Source organism: Drosophila tropicalis, unplaced genomic scaffold (assembly GCF_018151085.1).
Source record: "Drosophila tropicalis isolate 14030-0801.00 unplaced genomic scaffold, ASM1815108v1 contig_878, whole genome shotgun sequence".
Taxonomy (NCBI): Eukaryota; Metazoa; Arthropoda; class Insecta; order Diptera; family Drosophilidae; genus Drosophila; species Drosophila tropicalis.
The window spans coordinates 9,736,469-9,759,778 of NW_027173374.1; the positions used below are offsets into that span (position 1 = coordinate 9,736,469).

The window sequence follows — 23,310 nt, forward strand, 5'->3', positions numbered from 1 at the left end:
TTTGGCATTCTATAATAACCAAAATGATTATTGATCACTTAATAAGAATTTCACATACAATGGCGCCAGTGAAAAAGGACCCAACAGGAATTTGTCCCTTTTGTCCGCTTGTCAGACATAAGCAGAGAGTAAAGGAAATCATTTTTAATGAGCTATACACGCCACACTGCACTTTAATGGAAAATAAATATAACTGCAAATAGTCGTCGAGACGTAAGCAAGGGCAATAGAGTAACGAAAGTAAGCAAGTATCTATAACATCTTAATAGAGACGCATTCCGGTTTCTGATTTCACTGAGTTTCAATATCAATTTATCAGCAAGTAAAGCAAGTGGAACCTGTGCTTACGAAATACAGAATATCAAATGTGTTTCTTTGAACAGAATGTATCTAGCATATAATGATGATGATGATGCTGATGAAATGCTTCACCAATTGAAGACAGCAGCCTTGAGCACACACACACACAAAATACACATTATACTACTTGGAATATACTTGTACTTACAAATGCACAGATAGTTTCGCTTTGACAAAAGATGTTGCTGCTGCTGACAACTCGAGACAAGATAATTTGCTACTTGAAGGCAAAACCAGTATCTATAAGATACAATGGTAAATCAAAGCAAAGCATTGAAAGCGCAAGTTCTCAGTTATGAGAGGTTTTTTTTTTTGGCTAACTCTATTCATGCGGCAATGTATTTCAATTTGTTTTGGGGTTTGGCAAATCATTGATAACTGGTAAAATTAATTAATACAATCAAAATCGTGACTATTGGTTGAAAATCATTAAATTTATATTCATCTAAAACCAAAATATTAAATTGCCATTACCCAAACTCAATTCTAGTTTCAATATTTTTCATTATCAACGATTAGGTCTTAATCATTCATTGGGAGAATGGGAAAATCAATACAGAATGTATATGAGTTTTGAATTGTAGCTCAGCAGGTGATGAATTGCTAGGAAAAATAAGCGAGAATGGAGAATCTCAGCTGGTGTTCGACTTCATAGAAGGAAAATTAATTGGTTTTTTTCTCTCACAAAGCAAGTGAATTTGGTTGAACTTTAAGCCGACAGAAGAGACAGATGCTTATTTGTTTGCCTGTTGACAAATGTGACCCATTTTGAGTGTCGTCCAATCAAAAGTGAAAAGCCCATAGAACTTACCTTCAAATGCAAAAGATGTCTATCGGACATCTCCCATGTTGGACTGTTGGTTATTTGCCCAGTAAACATGGAGCATCCCATATACATAGAGTAGATTGTCATTTCGTGATAACCAGCTCAGCCTCAAGGCGCAATCCAAAATGAAATCGAGATACATTTGTAGTAGTTGTTCACATGTGACCCAGTTCCAGTTTCAGTTCCATATCTGAATATTGCGAGTAATGAAAGCAAAAACTACACGTGACTATAGACTACAGGCTTCTGTGTAAATTGACTCATCAGAAAAGTTAGCCTGGTAATTTTTGTATTTTTATCGTACTTTATCGTTTGCCATTGAAATGGCAATATTTCAATTGAGGTTCATAAATTTTTACTGTCGGACGTTTTGTTTATTTATTTAAGCATTCGAGCGTGTCTATTTTTAAATGGTCTGACTAACATTCGCACCCCATCATGATCAGAGTTAAGCAGCCAAAGGCAGTCACTCTCTGAGGGGTTGGGCAATTAAACGACATTTGCCAGACGCCAAGACAAACAATGACAATTACAATTGCTAAAATGTAATAAAATATCTCAAGACTCTGCTCGAAGTGTATCTGTGTCTGTCTGTAGCTGCTGCCAAAATATATAGTAATCGCCTTTTGCCAACGTTCTGCAAAATGTGTCAGGTCTCGTCTGGCGGCAGGGCAACGCCCTTCAGTGTGCTATTAATTCCTTGACTGAAAATTTTATTGTTCAAACAGAGCGTGGCATTAAGTTTATTATGCACTTAACATAACTCAAATTGGAAGTTTACCCCAGCAGGTGGTGGGTTGGATTTCTATCGTCTTTGAAGTTTATCTGCCATGGCAGGGCATCTTTAAAATGATAACTTTGTTTAAATTTTAGCACAATTTCTCATCCCTTATCGTAGAACCTTGTCTTTAAAAGCAAATCCTAATAATAACATACAAAAACAACATTAAATATCGATAGAGCTTAATTTAAATAAACTTATTTACTGGTTATTATTTATTATAATCTATATAAGAACTGCAAACCGATCGTTAGTCAATTAAACATTTGTTTAAGCGATCAATCAATATGCACACCTTAAATGGAATAAATGAATTGATTAACATTTTAATTTTATTGTGTAATAGCTGATTGTTGAAATGCAAATAATTGGCAACGAATGTTATCAACCAGGCCAATTCGAATTGACATTCATATTGATAAACGACAAATTTGTGACCATTCAAAAGTAAACCCTAGTCAACTAGGCATTTAGAAAATATATATTACTTACTAATTGGTTATAAAATGATAAATTTTCTCTATTTTCCTAGATGATGATAAACTAAATGTAGGAAAATAAAAAATCTACACATTTTGGCCTGAAGCAATTTATATTGAAAAATTCCATATCAAATTTCTGCTCCAGAAAATGCAAAAGGCAAAATGTTTTACCCTCTCCATCCTCCTTCTTCAACAAGCTTTCTTCATCCTGCCTCATAAATGTCTGCATGTGGAGCAAAAAATAAAAATGAGAAAATCAAAATGTTTTGTATATAACAAATATCTGCATATATCATGGAGATGATGTGAAGATGTGAAGCATGTAGCATATCCTCCTTTGGGAGCAACTGGGTTGAAAATGACACACCATGAAATTACATTTATGCCTGCAATGCAAATACTTTACAGTTATGAACATGCCCCAACCCAACCCACCCATCCCTCTATTATCCCCCCCAATCACACTCTCTGTGTGGCAACTGGATCTAATACACTTCAAAACATGGTCGAAGGTGGAAGCAAGGCAAGGCGGAATTCGACGACGCCCTGTCTCAATGGGTAGCAATATGTGCGTTTATGAATTGAGGTTTCCACACAGAAACACACACAAACACACCACATATGCACTTTCCAGTCAAATGTCACTTTTGCCACTTGGAGCAATTGCAAAATGTGTTGCAAATATTTACACAGTTACATTTGTTCACTCCACGCGAATGAGAATCCTTACAGTGTATCAAAAAAGTTATAGAAAAAGTGAAATGGGCAAAAAAAAACTAGCACTAATTAAAAAAAAAAAACACAAAAACAAATAAAATTAAAAGTGAAATTAGAAATCTTTTGCACCGAAGTGCCTAAAGTTGTCCTCCTAGGAAATTTATATCCTTTTTATTAGATTTTTATATTCATCAGAGTTAAACTCAATAACTAGCTGAAAAGTTCTTGGTAACTCAGTTCTCAGCATCGGATTTAGTCTATTAAACTAAGTATTTAGATTTAATGTGGTCATTAAATTTAAACTTATTCAACAAATTGAGTGATTAGAAAAAGGTATAAAACAAATCATTTGACTTTTATTAACAATTTAATTTGCAATTGAAAACTGTTTTGTGGAATGAAATTTATTGACTAAGGTTTTAACAATTAGCTAGAATATTTATGTCATCTTTCGCTATATTAGAAGGTTTTTTATTTATATCGGCAATAAGTGATAATGAATTAAGTGCCTTTGACATATATTTCGTTCATATTATATTAGTTTACCTTTTCCATACATTTGTGACGTCATTTGGTATACAACCCTTGAAAATTGGTTGCAAATTCTAAGTCCAGTATTTGCCAAAATGACGTCACTTATGAATGGAAGCAATGGATCAATGGAGATTATGTCATAATATTCTATTGTCCTAGCAAACATTAGTCGTAGCACAAAAGTCGGCAAATGGAATAGGCAAAAGATTAAAATTATTCAAACAAAATGAGTTTGTAAAATGTTTTTGATTCTTCAGAAATGTCTTCAAAAGTCCATTGACTTTTGGAAAGTTTTTATTGCATTTTGTTACCACTGTGTGTGGCAAGGACTTGTAAGGCAAGAAATGCAGTACATTTGATTAAATTAGTAAGAAATGTTGAAAAGAGTCCCCTATATGCATGTGTGTGTGTCCTGACAGTTAGTTGCTGGCAAGTGGCATACATGACATAGTCATGTTAATAATTAAGCTGGCAAATTACACATCCTTCGGGACTCTGTTAGCTGGTCACAGTACAAAAACAACTACTACTACAAAAAAAAAAGTGATGTCGATTTGCTAGTCTGACAAATAACTGTGTCAACTCTCAGATAGTTGTGCAGTAGTTGTTGTTCATAATTAAAGAAAATATATATATATATACATACATATGTCTATATAGAAGCACTTGAGCTGACGTTGACTTAATTAAAAAACACCAAGAAAAAAACAAAGTGCAACAAAATTCTATCAAATTGCAAATTGTTTCCGTCTGTAACCAGAGATGTCTCTTGTTTAGAGTCCGCCCAGTCAGTTAAAGCAACAAACAGCCGAAACGCAACGAACCAACCAACCAACCAGTCAGTCAGTCAGTCAGCCAGCCAGCCAGAAATGTTGATGGGATTCAGGGCAAGAGACGGACCAGAGACATGAACTTGCAACACCTCATTTAAGCGCTTTGTGTTGCAAATTTTTTAGGTATTAAATTACAATTTGCCACTGTTTGTTTGTTTGCCGATGTTGATTTTGATGTTGCTGCTACTGCAGCTACTACAAAAATAAACACAAAACTGTCGAGAGCCAAAGTGAACACCCTGTAATGAAGCGAAATGCCGAGCCCTGAAACACAATACAATGTGAGCTAAATAAACAGAGTTGCAAATGGTTTAAGTTGTTTTTTTGGGCGTGTTCATGGGCTTGGGTTTGCATATAGAGATTGAAATGTATCTGCTGCATAAGTAAAGAAATGACTGAATTCGCTATTTTTGATTCAAGTTGAGCAATCTGAAAAAACTTGAGCAATTTCACCGTATTCAATTTAAAAAGAAACCCCTATGACACATAGAGCCATAAGGCAAATCATGGGCATGTAATTAGATGGGTAAACCAAGTGATAAGATAGTGGCCAGGTTAGTTTATCAAAAGTTTTTACTAACTTTCTTAAGAAGCACTAATAATACTAGGGTAATAAAAAGCTTTAGTATCAAAACTTTCATTATCTATGTGGAGACGTCATGGGGTCGAATATCGTTTGCCAAGTATTATTATGCCCATAAATGAAATATGTAAGAAATTTCTTTAAGGGGTAAGAGGGTTAAATGATGGCTAAATGATCGAACTCGAGTTGGCAAACAAATGGCTTGATATCACATAAATCACAGCTTGCCAAAGAATCAACTTCAAATATCATATCTTTAATGGGTTCCAAAATGAGCTCAACTTATGAATTTAAGCCATCAAATTAAACTATCATAAATTAAAACTTTAGCAAAATTGAATAGACTTAAGAAGAGGGTTAAAAGGTTTGAATTTGAATTGAAACTTCAAAGAAATGTTTATCATTTTAATATTGTTTTAAGCTTTTGATTTTTGCAACTGTCTGAAAATAAATTTGTTAAAAATGCATTTAAATGAAAATGCAATGCATTTGCATGCATTTATCAATTGAAATTGAATTGGCATAAAGTTAATGAAGTAAAATATAATTAAATGTAATTGCATATCAATTGCAATGCAATCTCAATGCCACAGATCCATACATATTTGTGCACTTTATTATTGATGAGCAAATTTAAAAGGAAATTATTTTAATGAAAAATATTTAAGAGAAAATGCGGCCAAGGTGTGCAATGATGATGATGAAGAAGGAGATGACGATGATGATGCTGGAAATAATCAAAATTGCCGTTAAAATATGCAAGGTAAAAGAAACAGAAACTCTACTTGGTAATGCAGTTTTGTAGTTGTTGTTGTTGTTGTTGCTGTTTTTATGTCCATAACCGCAGCAGCATGTTTAAAGCGGTAAAGGCACAATAAGCCCGCATCATGAACAGAAAAGAAATGAACAGAATTTTTACTCCTGTAACCAAAAAATGCAAATTTCTGCCAGTGAATTTTCTTTTGTTTTCGTTTTGCTGCTGCAGTTTCCGCATTGTTGGCCATGAATAAAAAATTTAAGTTCTTCGCGTTTGCTGTTTTCTTTCTGCCTTCTTTTTGTATGGGGGCCAAATGGGTAGGCACGTGGGCCTTAAAGTCAAGTTGAAGATGTCGCCCACGCCCTCTCAAAACAAAAAAAAAAAAGGAAAACCAAAACCAAATTGCGCGCTTCATTGATTTTGGTCTTGGAGTGGAATAAGGGACAGAACGAGGCGACGAGGGGTAAATCTGTCTGGCTAGTTCCCTAGATCTGGACTTTCGAAATGTCGACCATTAATCTAGCAAGTGTCCAGTGCTATGACTAAATTAATTTTGGTTCTGGTAGCCACGGACATGGCACTAGCAGCAAGAAACTTGTACCCGGGTCGTGATTTATAGAGCGTTCATTTAGAAAGTTGCTCAACAAGCAGCTGCCTGTTGCACACAAGGAGAGTAGACCCACTTCGGGGAATGGGGGACTGAGGAGGAGTTCCTTGTTACAGTTTTGTCGTGCTCTTCAGTTTGGCTGGTTAGTTCTGTTCTATTACTGTTCTTCTCTTCCTGGTTATGCCTTGGAGTCGATGTTCGCTATGCTCTGCCTTGTCCAGTTTCAGTTTAATGAATGACATTTGCTTCTGAAGTCATTGATTGAGTTGTTTTTGACTAGACCATGATTTCAGGCAATTGGCTGCCTCAATTGTCAACTAGAAATTGCCATTCTAATTAACCATTCGAACTAGTCTTTCAACGCTCCCGCAACCTCTCCTGGGCCTATCACTCAATTTATGGGCATTCATAAATATTTAAAGATTATTTACGATACACAACCCGACTGAGACTGTCCTCCAATTTGTTGTCGTTGTCAGTGTCTTTCCTTATCAATGGCCATAAATTGTGCGATGCGCTTAAACGTTTTATCGCACTTTAAAGAGCGTTTCCCTGAACCCCCCAACGTCCAGGTTTATGACAATATTTTGGCACTCGTTGTATATTTCATATTTGCTTGTTTTTCTGTCATCATATTGGCAAGTGTCCAAGTGAGCCACCAAGTGGAGAAACACTGGAAATGCTTCATATATATTCTATGAGCTGTGGCCAACAGTGAGTTTTATGGCCATGTCATCACGTCACAAAAGCAGAGGACACATTCGTTTAAGGGTCATGTCTTTACCCATTTATGTATAAGCGAGTATGTGACACGATATATATCAGCACTGAGCATCTCCACATATCGCACAGAAAGAAGAGACTTGAAATTTAGATTATCACCCAAAAGAGAAATGTTTAATCTTCGAATTGTACTTCAAACCGAAAAACTAATATAAACTATCAGTAATTATTTACTTTTTGTTGAAAAAAGAAAATCAAAAGATATTCCCTAAAGAATTCGCCATAATTAATTCACTTTATTTGTTTATATTTATTTAAAGAGCAAAGTTTTTGTTTGTATTGGCGTTATGTATGTATGTATATTTTTTTAAGAGATGCTGATTTAGCAGTTATTCGTTTGCCGTTTGAATTTTATACAATCAGTAGCGTAGGTAAATGTAAATTTTTTTGGGGGGCAAATCTGCAGATATTTTTAAAAATAAAATGAAGCAAGTAAGTCGACTCGTCGACTCGGGTATACCATACACCAGGTGAAACAAATTTTTTTAAATTTCGAAAACCAAATGTACATATGTATGTCTATTAAATTGTTTTTACATGTTTCATAGTATGTGCTATCTCGCTCACTCTACGAACACACGAGCACTCTAGCGCCGCCACTAGCCAACGGCCAATTCTGGCCTTGTGGACCGCTTAGTAAAATACGTTCATACGCATATTTTGCATGTTTCTAGTCCGATTTCAATAAAATTTGGTAGTTTTGTAGAAATAAATAAGATTAATTAGTCTGCCGAATTTGAATGCGATGGTCAAAAAACTACAGGAGGAAATCGGTTTTTTCTTAATTATGGAGGCGGAAGTGGGCGTGGCAAAATATGAAAATATATATACTCTGCGCGCATACTAAGCCAGTATACATACTAAATTTGGTGACTTTAGCTTTGTTTGTTTTTGATAAAATCAGTTTTGTTTGATTTGCGGGGGCGGAAGTGGGCGTGGCAAAATTTTTAAATAGCCAGTTTCTGCGCGTCTATTAAACTAGTCTGCATACCAAATTTTATGTCGGTAGCTGTCATAGTTTTTAAGAAAATCAGTTTTATGTAAATTCCGGGGGCGGAAGGGGGCGTGGCAAAAAGTTTAAACAATTAGTTTCTGCGCGCCAACTAAACGAGTATATAAACCAAATTTGATGTCTCTAGCTGTTATACTTTTTAAGAAAAACAGTTTTATGTGATTCCTGGGGGCGTAAGGGGGCGTGGCCGAAATTCCAATTAACTCTGAACATGTGCATACTACACGAGTATACATACCAAATTTGGTGGCTCTAGCTCTTATAGTTTCCGAGATCTGCGTGTTCATACGGACGGACGGACGGACAGACGGACATGGCTAGATCGACTCGGCTATTCATCCTGATCAAGAATATATATACTTTATAGGGTCGGAGAAGCTTCCTTCTGCCTGTTACATACATTTTGGCGACTTTAATATACCATTTCACCCTATGGGTGTATGGTATAATAATTATTATTTACTTACCCAATCCATGATCAACAAGTCAATTGATATTAAGCAACTGCCACAGGGGGCGCGCCGTCAACCGAACGGGGCAATGCAATCCCAGCGTATGCGACCCCCCCTCAGCTGCAGCTTCTTTTATAGGCGCAGCAAAGAATGAGAGAAAGTGCACGAACCGTTCTGTCTTCTATCGCTCTTCCGCTTAAATACTCTCACTCCCTCGCTCTAGCATGTGAGTGGGAGTTGCAGCTAGAGAACGGAAGTTGGTGATGATAGAGAGAGTTTGCGTATGGGAGAGTGGGCAATGGGAAGAGAAAGAATTTGCATGTGCGTATGTGGGTGAGAGTGAACGAGTTGCAGCGGCAGCGTAAGAAAGAAGGAGAGAGAGAGATGAACTGCCTTTTGCATAAAAATAAGATCAAATCAATAAAATTCTCTTAACATTCCAAAAATTCTTCGAATTTAAACCGAAAAGTGAATTTATAAATCAAAATTATGTTTAAATGAGAAACTTAAGTACAGAATTGCACTTTAGTAGTTTTCGTAGACTAAAATTTTAAATATTTCTGAATGTTGATACTCTTATATTTTACCCCTTAAAGTTACGCCACTGATCAGAACATATTTCTGCTAAATTTTTATGCTGAATTATTGTTATTGGAGAATAAATTTTTGCATTAATGTTTATTTTAATTCTTATTTGGAAATTGAGTATTGAAAAAAAGAAACTGAAATGTGCGTGGCAATGTCCAGTGCCGGATTCAGACAGCGAGGGTTCCTTAGCAATTTGTAGACCGAAGCATATATAAGTTTTCAGGATGATAATCCAAGAAAGAAGATCCGTTTCCAATATGAAAGTTAAAACATGGATGAAAATCGGCCGAGTTTTTAAGAATTTTTCAAAGTTTTTGTTGTCATACTCAAAAGGTAAATTAATTGCAGATCCGGCCAACCGTTGACTCAGCAGCACTCAAAAAAGGAAATAAATTGAGTTTTAAGCCCCACCATTTAGCACGGGAGGAGCAGGAGGTCAGAGGGAGCCGACCAAACACACACAAAGGCAACGTGGAGCTGCAGCATTGATGTGGCTTTTAGTGTCAGCAATCATAATGAAATATTGGCCACTATGTTACACAGAAATGTTGAAGCGAACACAAAAGGTTTGTGCCAGCCAACAGGATATGCGTTTGCCTCTCAAAGGCTCAAAAGCAAACGACAGCAGGAGTTCGTTTTCATCAATTCGATGAGGCATACACCAAAACACTCAGACTAACTAGTGCTCTATGTATATGTGGGATAAGTGTCAGGACTTTGTAAACTGAAACACAAAGAGGATGCAATATCCCTTCTCTGAGTTAGGTCCTTTGTCTCTGATGCTGAAAAAGAATTGAAAAATTATTATCATTCCACATGGAAACCGAGCGATAGGCAAGCAGTGACCTAGTTAACAATCTGCCAAATAGACCAACCGCGTCTCACTATCTCACTTTGGCTTGAATTTCCGATACTGATTTGTTGTAACTCTCAAATTGGATAATTGCTAAATTCCTGCTTATTTTATTGTAATGGCCGAGACGATAAATGTAATAGCAGTCATTAGGAGTGGAGTGGACTCCAATTCACGGACGAGGCAAGGTAGCTACTGTGCTACGTACGAGCTGCAAACAAGTTGGTGGCCAATTCTCCTCCTGCATTTGCTTTGCATGCTGCCACTCATTAATATTGTGCCCCTGGGGCGAGTAACCAAATTGCAGTTACGTGTGGATGTGAATATGAATGCGAGTATGGAAAAGGAACAGCGTCACAGAAGCAGTAACATGATCATTATCATCATCATCATCATCATCATCGTCGTCGTCGCTCTTTATCTTCATTGTCAGGGCCAGCTGCGATTGCAATCTGCAAAAGGAACAAACAAAAAAGAAGAAGGAAGAACAAAATTTTTGAATTGAAATCAATTGGCTCACTGAGATTGATTGAATGACGGCAACGGAGGCCATTGACACATTTGCCATAAAAAATGATTATAAACAATTTGACATGACAACACGCTTTAGTTGTTGTCACTCACCTAAGCAGGCGTTGTATATTATTATTGATTGATGGCCAAGCACATGTGCACAAACACACACACACACACAAACATAGATCCATGCTATTGGCCAAACAAGTATATGGCAAAGTGCTTAGAATTTGACATCAAAACCAAATCAACCCCTCGCTGGGTGAGAGGAAATTGGTCTTATTAACTTAAAAGGTTGCACTGTGAAAAACTTTGTAGCCACTTGCATAAAGAAATGCGGCTTATTGAAAAAGTTTTTTGTCCAACAAGTTAAGAATGCTTCGTTGGCATAGACAAGTGTAAGACAAACTCTGTCTCAAAAAGCGACAGTCATGTGCTGCACGTTTATCGTACACTACGAATTGAGGAAAGGGTATATGAAACTTATTATCATTGCTTGACATCGATCAATAATAATATACATACATATATTTAAACATTGTGATTAGATGTTTGTTTGCATTGTCTAACTAGTCTAATACTTAGTTTTGGAACTAATCATTATAATATCTATTAAAAGTAGAGTATAAACCAATAAGTCTGTATTTATATGTGTTCAAGTTCTTCTTTTTGTTCAAGTTCATCACTTGACTTTAACTTTGGAGACAAGTGCCACGCCCTAATATGAGTTTTTTGAAGTTGTTTTCTTTTCGTTAAGTTGGGGTTCGGCATGGCCTTTTTGTTGACTTTAAAATGAGAAATGGCATTTAAAGCACAGTTCATTTAATATAAAGTGTCCAACGGGTCGCATGATTAATTTGAAAGCTTTGTTTTTGATTACTAGGCCGACGCAGCATTTCTCTTCTGGTGCTCTTTCTTTCAACTTTTTTCTTTATTTTGAGCATCATTAATGCATAATGAGTTGACGCTGCTGCTGGTGTTTGTGGCATGAGGCAAGTGCGACTTGGCCTCATTTCGTTTCCACACAAAATTTGTTCTAACAAAATTTGCCAGTCTCTCTTCTGTCTCTCAGCTGCCTCATTACACATTTTGCCAGCTCAATTGCAATTTATGCCACATATGCATCTGTTGGTTTAGACGTGCCCCATTCACTCAACCGCCCACTTTTTCACCCTTTCTGTTTCGTTCTGTTCTGAAAGGCGCCACTCATTTTGCTAGCTTAAAACACTTGAAACTTGCACACAGAATGTATGTATATAGAACATGTGCCAGTGCTTGGCAGTCAGTTGAATTTCCCTCAATTATTTGTGCTCTCTGATTTCCTTTTTGTATTTTTGGCAACATTTATTTATGTGCATACTTACTTAGCCAGCACCGAAAGTAAAGTACATACATTTGTTGTTACACGTACATTTTGGCCACCTTTTATTTATTTGTTGCCGGTTCGTATGCTTGACAACTGTTGCCATTAACAGCTGAGATCAGGCCACAGAGTGTGGTGCCACGTGTCCATGTACCCTAATGCGTCTCCATGGTCTCATTGCGTGCTTGTTGCTCTGCGGCTAACAAAGTTTGAGTCATTTAAATTCATGGATGAGAAACAAGTTGAAATTTCAGAAGTGATTCGGTTTTTGTGGTCGACAGAGTTTTCAAATTTACGTGTGTGTGTGTGTGTGTGTGTGTAGGTGAATCTAAGTGAGTGGGGATTCACCTAGCCAACATTCGTTCATTAATTCTTTCATAATTTGTTGGCCAACTTTTGTCATCATTTTCTTTTGGTTTTTAGCTATCGTATTCCAATCAAGTATACGTTTTATGTGGGTAAAAAGTTCTTTATGGGTTCTTTTTTATGAATTGGCAATAATTTCAATCACATTTCAGACCTTTCGGTGCCTCTTATTCTTATAGTCACGTAAAACTGGGCACATGGAGGGCTTTGTCGTTTGGGTAATCAATTGGTTATCAAAGGTCTGCCAATTGTTTTACTATTTTAAAACTTTTTAGATTTGGAATATTATATTGCGATAACGTTCGCTTAAATGGTTTGAAAGGATATGTCTACTTTTACGGTGAACTTATATACCGAAAATCGAACTCCTTTTAAAAAGTATGGCTTACTTTAACAGTCTGTTTTAACACTTGGTTTTATTAGTGGAATCTTTAATATAACTTTTAAATAACTTATTAAAAGATAGATTTATGTTGCTAGCCTTAAATATGTTGCCGGCTTTGGCTAAGTTGTTGTTTGATCATGGTAATTATTTGGCTAGATTAATATGGCCAAGACTGTTGTAGAACATAACAAATAACTATCTATTTAACAACTTATTTATTGTGAATGTAAATTTTAACCATAAAGTAAGAGATTTCACTGCAGACTGTATTATGAAATTATAATGATGTTTAGATTTTAGTTGTATGTATATCCAACGGATTTATGACTGGCTTAGGGAAATGACTTGGCATGTGGTAAATTAGTTTCGCTGCTTTAAGAGACTTTTACCTAGTAGCTGCTTGAAACCAAAAGCAAATAAATGAAGCTGATCACGATGACGGCTACTGCCAACTTCTATGAAAATTAAACAGACCCAAAAAGTGCGCGTTCATAGACAGAAAAGTTTGTTTTTTTTTTCATCTTTTTGGTGGCAAGTGCAAACAAACAATGCTCTCAGTAGACTAATTATTTTAGCTTGAGAAGCTCCAGAGTCAAAAACGGAGTTTCGAGTCCACAATAGACAGGAGACGCAGTGAGAGGAGAAGATGGAGAGATGGAGATGAAGACACAAACTAATCAAAATATTTTCGCAACTTTCCATTATGAAGTGAAAAGTTGAAGACGCAACGCGGGGAGGCAACAGCAGCAGACTCCCCCCCACTTTGCCTTTCCTTATCAACAAGAACGTTGTCTACGTTTGCATTTGCATGAACAATGAAAAGCAAATATTTTGCTGGTATTGACATTCATCTACAGAGCCAGACAAAGTCTTTGGCTTCTTTACCACCTCGAACTTACTTTGCTCTTCCTCCATCCTGGGGTCCTCTTTTGCATTCAATTAAGACAAATTATGAGGCAAGCTCTCGCATTTCAAGAGCTTCAGTTTCCGCTGAGGCAGCTTGTCACTTCAAGTGGACAATTCTCTGGGAAAATGTAGACGCCGTCGTCGCCGCCGCCATAGACTCTATGATTTTCCACAGAAATCATTGCAAGGTTATCGTAATTTCAAGATAAACAAAAGCATATTTCTGTATTTTTCTCTCTCTCTCTCTCTACCCCCGTTGTGTTTCTGTTGAATTCCAAAAGTCTTTTGCCTTCTCTGGCTGGGTGCTGATTTATGAATTTAATTAAAACAGCGACAAAAATGTTCACAGACAACACGCTCTTTGTGCGACTTGAGAACACATTTTGGAGCAACGCGAAAATATATGTTTAGTACAAGAGACTCCAGCTCCATCTCCATCTACAGCTCCACACTTCACGTTCTAGGTCCATGCACTTAAGTTTGAGTTATGTGGGCACGTGTTTGTATTTAATTAGCCAAGGCCCCATGATTCCTCAAAAACGTATGTAAGTATGATGCTTTGGTGTTTTAGAGTTTCATTTTTTTTTTTTCGTTTTTTGGTCATATTTAAAATGCGCTTTAAGCAATTATTTTCGCTGGGCCATTGTGCAACATGAGATGAGACTCGGCTGTCTCCGTCTGGACTCTCCACTCCATGCCACTTCACGAATGGGACTGGAACTGGGTCTGGGAGTGCAACAAAGTTGCCAGGAATAGAGAAAATATTCGCATTGGATGTGCACAGCAAGTATCTTATTTTGGGCTGCTTTACCCCCACATAATAATCAAGACAAAGCTGAAAGCAGCACGACAAAGATCCCATCCCCCCACGCTCCCTGTCTCTGAAGTCCTTCCTCTTTGGCAATGGCTTTGGCTTTGTCTGCGCTCTTCTTGGCGTGCCATGTTTATCTTTTAACTAATTTTTTTCATGTTGCTTTCTGTGCCCCGGCACAGTGAACGTTTGTGTGTGTCTGTGATGTTTAATTTCTTTAGTGGAAGTAATGGCCAAGTTGCAGTTGCCAAGTTGCTGCAAAAGTTTTGTTGCGGCAAGCGAAACTGAAAGGCAACAGCCCCCAAAGCAGAAGGGAAGCTCATGAGAATCCAAGACTTGCCAAGGCATCTAAAATCATTCATAAAGAAACTACCACAAAGTGACTCCATTGAAAAGTTTTTAGAAAGCTACCAAAAATCACTGACAAGACTTCATTCTAAATCAAAATCCTCAACGAAACAAGGGAAACTAAGTGGACCATTATATCATCATGTGCTGAAGTGCTTGGTTTTCAATATAGTACATAGATACACTTTGGGATATATAGTTCCTTCAGTTACTAAAACAAATTTTGAAAACGAAGAATTTTTAAGTTCTTTGTCACTACAAAATTACATTTCCTAACTTGAGGTAACTTTTTTCATTCCTTTTAGTATTCTGAATTTAGATTACTTATGGATTAAGGGTTTTTTGTACCTTCATAGAAATGGTAAATCATTTTGTTTTGTAGCCAAATCTTGTTTAATACCCATAACAAAATCTTTTTCATTTCATTTTGGCTAGAATCACACAGTTTTCAGATGATTCTCGTTTAGTTGCTGACGTTGTTGGTAAATGATTTTCACTTATTTAAGTAAATCCAAGCCGCTTGTTGTCAGTGTTTCTGGGGCGATAGCAGCAGCAGCAGGTTGAAATGGTTCTATGTAGTTGGTAGATAATCATCTAACATGATTCGCTGCCGCTTCAGCTTCTGCATTTGGTTATGGCGCCAACTTCCACAACTAACTCATGCCCACACCTAATGCCAAAAAAATGATTCCTCCATGCATATATTGATGTCATGAGTTAATTTGTGGGTACTTCTACAGAACAAAGAAACAAAAACATATCTCTTATTCGTGATGGCAATCGTAAATTAGAGATGAGCGCCACATTATATCATTCACATCCAAGTTGGTTGGAAAATTGGCGACTTAGTTCATGTTGAGATAATGTCGTGTAGTGTCCGCAACATTTCTCGATAAGATCTTTTGACGTTGCGGGCGCACCCACGATTATACATACATATATATATAGACAAAAGTTTATCTATATCTGTGTGACAAATGTATGAATCGAATGCGCCATGGGCAGATAACCAGATACTAATTAATAAAACCAATGACTGGACAGTTGCTGTCACATGGTGCCATTGGTGGAAAAGCTAGGTACTTATTTGGCCCAAAATATGAAAAAATAAACGATATGTACGCCTTTCCCCTCCTCCAACTTGCCCCCAAACACTGAACGAAATCGAGTGTGAAGGAAGTTTTGTTGTCGTTTTCCCCCATTTTTTGTACAATTAATTGCAAATTGGTTGCAGTGTGCAGAGGCAATTTTCATTAATTATGAACACATGATGGCAAAGAGACAAAGGGGGGAACAGGGCGCCCAGTTTTGCAGCTTCATTGGAAAAACGTGCAAAACGTTTTATGCTGCGGGCCGTTAATACTGGCAACCAAGCAAACAACCAAGTGAATGATTCGAATCTCTGGTTAACTGGAGGCGCCACAGGCTTAACATGGTGTTGTTAGTGTTTTTGTTGTTGTTGTTGTTGTTAATGTTGTTGCATGCACCTAATCGCCTGACTGCCGTCGGGCGGCGCCATCGTCAAGATCAACTTGGGTCAAGGTAACCCCCCACAAGTGCCTGGGCCATTAACGCATTGCGTTTAAATTCTATTAAATTAGCTGTAAAGGCATCTCCTTATTAGTACCGTAATTTAGTATGCACGCCCACTGACAACTCTCCAGCTCTGCAACTCCCAACCCCAAGTCCAAATCCGAAGTCCAAGTAGCAACTTCTGGCTACTGTGCGGCCTGTGTCTGCCAGTTTTGTTTGCAATTTGTTAATAGGTTGTGGCATGCAGCATGTAAATACCTAAAATCTAAACTTGGTTGCAAAGCTGTGCCAAGTAGCTGGATCCGGCCACGACGACGACGACGTCGTCTCCATATTCTCATTAGCCATGCAGTTTTCCAAGTATCCAGCTTCTCGTACCCCGTACCCCTCAGTCCACAGTCCTTGGTTCTCTCCTCAGTCTGGCAACTTAATCTGCTGGGCCAGCGCTTATGCTAATGCCTTTTGCCATGGCTATGGATGTGGATGTGTGCACATGTCTATGGCCAAATTAGCCATTGGCCAGTTATTTAAGGCATCTATTAGTCATAAAATCGAGATGCTGAGATGTTATAAGATGCCTGGCCATTGATTGCCCTGCCACGCCTCTACATAGAGGCTGAGCTCATTCGCACGCCTTACCAATGTCCAATTGGATAAGCGTACTTGACTTTTGAACCAGCGCCCACAAAGCGTGACTGGACTGGAATTGAAACTGGAACTGGAACCAAACCCAAACACAAACAGTCTTAAAAACAAAACAAACCATTGGCTAACCAAAACTAACAACAATAAACATTGCTTCACCCTTCCTCACAGCCCTCTCTTGCAACTCCTTTCTGATCTTCGTGCTGTTGTTGTTCTTGTTGTGTTTCATTGTCGGCATTTGTTGCAGTTGTTGTTGTTGTTGTTGTTGTTGTTGTTGTTCTTGGTGTACTTGTTTCTGTTTAGATAGGCAATCTAAGCCGAACGTTTCTTGAAAATAGAATTTTCCCACAAGCTAAAAATAAAATTTCAATAGTCATTCGCGCCATGAAAAACAATACGACTTAGTTGATGCCCTGTTCTACTTTCTCTATTCTTTACTTAACTTTTATATATAAGCAGGAAGTTTTATTTATAAGACATCTTTTAGATATCGATTCATTCTTTAACAAAAATAGCCATATAGCTCAAGCGATGGAAAGTGTATAATTCGTTAGATAAAGTGCCAGATTAGCCATATACCAGGATATTAGAGGACTTCCCCTATATCAGAGCGCTAATCAAAGACTTTTGATTACAAAAATGACTATTCAATTCATTTCATTTTAAATCTCGGTTGAAAATCATGCCAAGATATAATTTTAATCGAGACAAAAAACAAAAAAGTATTCAAAAAAACCTTTAATTTTATAAAAACTCAAACTTAGTCAATCGTTTTTACCAAAGTGCTTACTTTTCACATTGAATAATGATCTTTTTATTTGAATTAAGGCTGCAAAGACTGTATTGAAAAACCTTTTACAGATATTTTCTTTGGTATGTTAAAACCTAAATATGTATGTTTGGTCATATATTTTTTATGCCCAACTAACTTTTAGTGTATGCATTACATTTAAGTGCCATTTTTTGTATTTTTTCTTTCATTATTGTCTTTGTCTTTTGCCGGTTTTGTTTTTGTTGTTATATGTATGTCTGGCTGTATATTAATTTACTTATTTGTATAAATTTTTTCTTACTCATTTTTCGCTTGCGGTCGGCATTATTTTCATGCATCAAAAACACCAGCAACAACAACAACATCTAAGGGGGATGTGTGGGAGAACGCGATCCCCCGGATGAACGCAAGTGACTGTAAATTATAGAGGAGCACTTCTGGGGGGCTGACCAGACCATAATAATAAATGAAAATGTCTGTAATTCTCATGTGCAAAAAAAAACGAGAGAAAAGGAAAACAAAAACAGAAATGAGAACGAACTTAAATAAAGCGAAGCACTTGCTTATTATGCAGCTCATTTGGCAGAAAGCGACCCCAGCGATTCCCAGAGTTTTCCCTGTCTGCCTCTGTGTCCCGATTCGGAAGTTAAGCTAAGCAAATACCTATATACTGAGTGTAAATGAACTCTTTGAAGGGTTTGTTTTTCGGATTTTTCATGTTGACCCATTATTGCCAGCGATCGATAAGAAAGTGTTGTAGGCAGAGAAATCAAAAATCTCGAGTGAGGTTTGATAAGTACACAACAAACAGCTGTTCCCTGACTGTAAAGGTGAAGGGAAGGGGCAACAGTGGGCATCTATCATATGTTAGAGGCTTATGACTTGACATGGGAACATCCGTTTTATTAGTTACATAAATATGGGGTGACTTACCTTATGTTAAATGCCTCGAGCAGCCCTCGCCTCGCTGTAGAGTTCAACAAACTTGTTGAGCCTGAAACTGGCCTCCTCCAGCAGAGACGAGACGGGGCGCATGACGTGCGGTACATTGGAGTAGAAGGAGGCAGGCTCAGGTCTCGCACTCGGTCTGGCTTGGGCCTGGACCAATGGCCATGGTCTGGTCTGTGGGTCTGCGATACACTTAATTTTGACAGATTACATCTCATTATGTACACCTCGCGGCCAAAAACAGTGCGGTGGCTGGTCGGAAAACAAGTTCGCTTACTTTACAGTTTGAGAGCCATTGTATCTGTGGCCAGACATTGGTCCATAATTGATGGGCCACAATTCTCTGGCATCGATGAGGAGCTGAGTTATGGACACTTGAAATTAATTCTACAAAACAGCCAAAACAAAGACCTAAAGGAATTATTTGCTCAACTTTCTAGAGCTGCTCCTTTTTCTCTTGATCGGTTTTTATGGCAAGCCGAATTGAAGTTCATTTGTTTGGCAATTTAAAATCAATTTACGTGTTGCATGTGCCGTTAATTTATCAAGCGAGTTTAAAAACAATTCCCAAGCACTGCCAACCAGAAGCAAGCAAGACTTTTCAACAGTCTCATCATAGCCAATTAATTAAAAATTGAGCAGCGGCAGCTGCTGGAGGAGCTAGAGGAGCAATGGATAGACAAGCAGCAGGTCCAAGACCGTTCCAAGTGCCGTTTCTCAAGAGTTTTTTTTTTTGGGCGTGCTGGCATTATGATTCTTTCATTGATACAAATAGACCAAGGACCAGGCAACTTGTTCACCAAGGGGCGGAGCCAGGGGGGAATCGCTCCCCAAAGTTGTGTAGTCTTCAGACTCGTTCGATGTCGATGACTGCCTTAGCTAATAAGCACAAATTTATCAGTTCTGTACGTGCGTGGGGCTTAAGTTGTAGGTGTTGAGTTGAAAATGATATTTTGCCCTCCTTTTTTGTTCCCCGAAAGAAGGCCTTCTTCATTCGAGTATCAAAATATAATTTATTAAAAACCAAATACTGACTATTTAATACAAAGAAAAACTTAAATTTAAATTACAATTAAATATAATAGATTTTTGAGAAATATTGAAATAGTAACAGGACACACAGTCCGGGCTGCAATCACAGTTTTGCTTTATCCCCATTCCATCTACTGAGATACCTTATGTTCTGCCCTTTACAGACAATAGACCAAGGTCCAGAACAGAGCGTTAAATATAATGAAAGCCAATGGAAAGACGAAGCGCATTTTTCGATCTATCCACAGGGATACCTCTTTGGGGGTCATGGTGGCAAAAGTTTGTGGCGGTTTCTCCTTATCGGTTAGGCTCGCCGTTGAGGCAGAGCCCAGGCTACTTTCACTCTCCTCCAGGCTAATGGCCGAATCCTCTCGACTCAGACCACCTCCAATTATAATTGGTGTCTCAATGGTGATAACTGTGTTATTCTGGCCACCATTATTGCCCTTATCCATGCTGCAGGTGCTCATGGTGCTGTTACTGCGGTTGTAGCCACGACGATTCCGCTTCAAATTGGGCACAAATGTCGATTTCACAATGTATTTGGTGGTGCGTTTCTTTAGCTCCAGATTATTATTCCTTCGCCAGATGGTATTCACAAAGGCAAACTCCACCAGGCTGCCAAATATGAAAATGGTACAGACCAGAAACCACACCTCCGACATGGTTACATAACTAACTTTGGATAGATTATTCTCCTGCGACAGGGATAGAGTAATGAACGAGAGGAGTGTGGTGCAACCCAATGTGGTTCGTGCCGGAGTTTGATCTGCCTGAAGCCAAAAGGACACCCAGGATATGGTCACAATCATAATGGATGGCAGAAAGTAATCTATTATATAATAGCCCACTTCCCTGGTGAGTAGCACACTGAAACTCAGGGTACTATAGTTACCCACTAGAGCTCCATGGGTCATGGTATAGGAATCCGAGACACTGACGGATTCATTGTACAACGAACCAATTAAATAGTATTCCGTCAACTGCAATTGCGAGTCGAATGTCACTGGATTCGTGTCCTCCCAATGGAGTTGCAACACCGATGTATTATAGATCCAACTCTCCAAAATGGTGGAACACTTTTGCTCATCGAATGGAAATTTCTGGAAGTTCATCCAACAGTATAGAGTGGCCTGAATGCGTGTGGATATAAGGACAGTTCCATCGGGATAAATAGTGGTCACAACATCTTTCTCTGTCGTGCCCAGCACACTGGAGCTGTGGGCATTGGCCAGAAATACATGTGGCACCCAAATCAAATCCCTCAGTCTTCCCTCACCCATAATGGGTTGCTTTCGATTCGGAGCATAGGAGGAGAAGGCCAGACGTGAGTCAGAGTAACGAAATTGCAATAAGCCCTGAACCATAAATTGCATATCACTCGAGTCGAGATTTTTGATCACATAGATATAGAAACGGGCATATACATCCAATGGATTTTGTTCTTCACCATTATCGGTTAGATTGATGGGTGGCTCGAGCTTATCATATCGACAACTGTCAGTCAGACGAGCAATTAATTCAGTTTGTGTCAAAGTGTTGGCATTCTTCAACGATGGGCAATCGTCGGGCAGGGGAACTTCTGTTATATTAAGGATCAGATCGTAAGCTTCTGAATTATTTAAGGACACTGGAATGATGCTGCCATTGCCGGCTAAAAAGATAGAAAAAGGAAGAAAATTTAAGGATTATTATTAAGTAAAATGGTGTCTTTTATTTCTAGGACTTTTAAGGTTTAATCTCTCCTTACCTATGTTCAATGAAAGTCCTTTTAGATCTAGTCCTGTTGCCGCCATTAATTCCACTTGGCAACAGATCATCATCGTCATCATCATGATGATGGCTTGTCTTGCGCCACCCAAGTTTCTGTTAGTCATAGTTTTTCCTTTTTTTTTTTTTGCACTTAATCACAAGTTGGCTAATTAAATTAAATTAAAAGTTCCGTTTTTCGCGCGCTGCGTAGTCACGGCCAGCCGCTTGGCCTTTTCTCGTTCAACTATTTCGCGACAAGTTCGGGGCCGTTTGCTTTAACAACTTTTCGTTGCTTCGTTCCAATGTTCGTTTCGTTCTTGGTAATAGTATCTATTGCTAACTTATTTATTTTAATTACGATGTGCTTTTAATTCATTGGCCAAAAAGCACTCTCGGTGACAGCTTGTTCAGGTAATTTTGTCTTATGGCCTGGCCCAGCCGCCGCCCGCTAGCCGCAAACGTTTGTTATCGCAACAAATCGCCACCTAAGTAGGGCTCTTAGGCCAGAGGCTTCAGGCCGAAGAGTTCCCATAGAGCATGGGGGCTTTTCTGCCACTTGCCATTGCGTCGTGTAATGTGGCTAATTGCTGTTATCACTATTGTGCGAAATGTTTGCTCATGTCTGAATTTTGATTAAGTGGCCAACGCCATCGTAGGCGCTGTTTTTTTTCCCCTTCTATCTTTGTTTTATTTTTAGTATGAAAAGAATTTGCTGTCGTATATTATTCACTTGTTGCCACTGCCATATAATTGATGATGACCCCTTGTCAAAAAAACAACTGGCGAAATCCAAACAGCGCCAATTTATTTTTGGCATTTAATGAAAAAATATTTGATTTCAATTGTTAACTTGACTCTAATACTTACTGGTGGCAGTTAGTCTCTTTTTGCCATATGACTTCACCGCTTATTTAGATTATGGCGGAAGTTGGCGAGTGGCCTCTTAAAAATTCTTTTGCCCCGTCTAATCTCATTGCACTAACTTGAATAATTTAATTTCTAGAATTTCGAATGTCATGTGTGACTTCAGTTCATTCATTCCAAGAGATTCTCTGTTGTTTGTTCATAGATAACCATTAAAGTTTATTACCACAAACACACAGAACAAAGTTCCATTCGTGACTATATATAATGTAGAGGCGGATGCTGCATTCACCCCTCACAAACAACATGTTCAGTTGCCCCTTCTTCCCTTTTGGGACAACTCTTTTGTCAATCGTTGGCCTTTGTCTTTCTCGGAACAAGCATTTGGTGTGTGCTCTTATTACTGCCTAATTTATAAGGTTTCTGTGTTTATCAATATAGAAAGTAATTGCTTAGACATTATTCAGTCATAGTTTATTTATTTAGCCAAAAAGGGTTAACACAAAGATTATCACTTCTAATTTGGACTCAAGTATAAGATCAATATTTCAAATCTATCTATAAGTTGAAGAATTTCATGATAGATATAAGAATTATACGGAATTTTCGGAAGGTCTGTCACTATATTTAGTAGCAGAGTCTAAACAAATTTCAAAGAAAATCGAATTGTTAAAAAATCAACAACTTTCTAAGACCCTTGATCAACTGGAACTTGCTTAAAGTTCAACTTAGACCAAAAAGTTCTGCCTGGCAGAGGCGAGTAATATGATTCTTGGAAGAGATTTTTTATGAACTTCCAAGATTTCTTTGTTTTAATTTCAAAGGAGTCTTTTATAACCTAACCTAATGCAAAATACTCGAGTCTCGATTAAGTGTAGGTAATTATGACGACAAAGTGTGA

General features: G+C 37.9%; 1 protein-coding gene and 1 long non-coding RNA gene across 2 annotated transcripts; both read right to left on the reverse strand.

Moving 5' to 3' along the window:
• Positions 1-10,080: 10,080 nt before the first annotated feature.
• LOC137585721 (uncharacterized) lies at positions 10,081-18,190 on the reverse strand. The gene is made up of 3 exons (XR_011033627.1): positions 18,115-18,190; positions 10,209-10,620; positions 10,081-10,097 (listed from the first exon to the last, which is right to left on the reverse strand). It is a non-coding gene; the product is annotated as an uncharacterized lncRNA (long non-coding RNA).
• A 1,705-nt stretch (positions 18,191-19,895) lies between these two features.
• Positions 19,896-21,812, reverse strand: pHCl-2 (pH-sensitive chloride channel 2). The gene is made up of 2 exons (XM_068300685.1): positions 21,544-21,812; positions 19,896-21,447 (listed from the first exon to the last, which is right to left on the reverse strand). The coding sequence occupies exons 1-2, from the start codon at positions 21,668-21,670 to the stop codon at positions 19,952-19,954; spliced, it is 1,623 nt and encodes a 540-aa protein (XP_068156786.1). The 5' UTR covers positions 21,671-21,812; the 3' UTR covers positions 19,896-19,951.
• Positions 21,813-23,310: the final 1,498 nt, after the last annotated feature.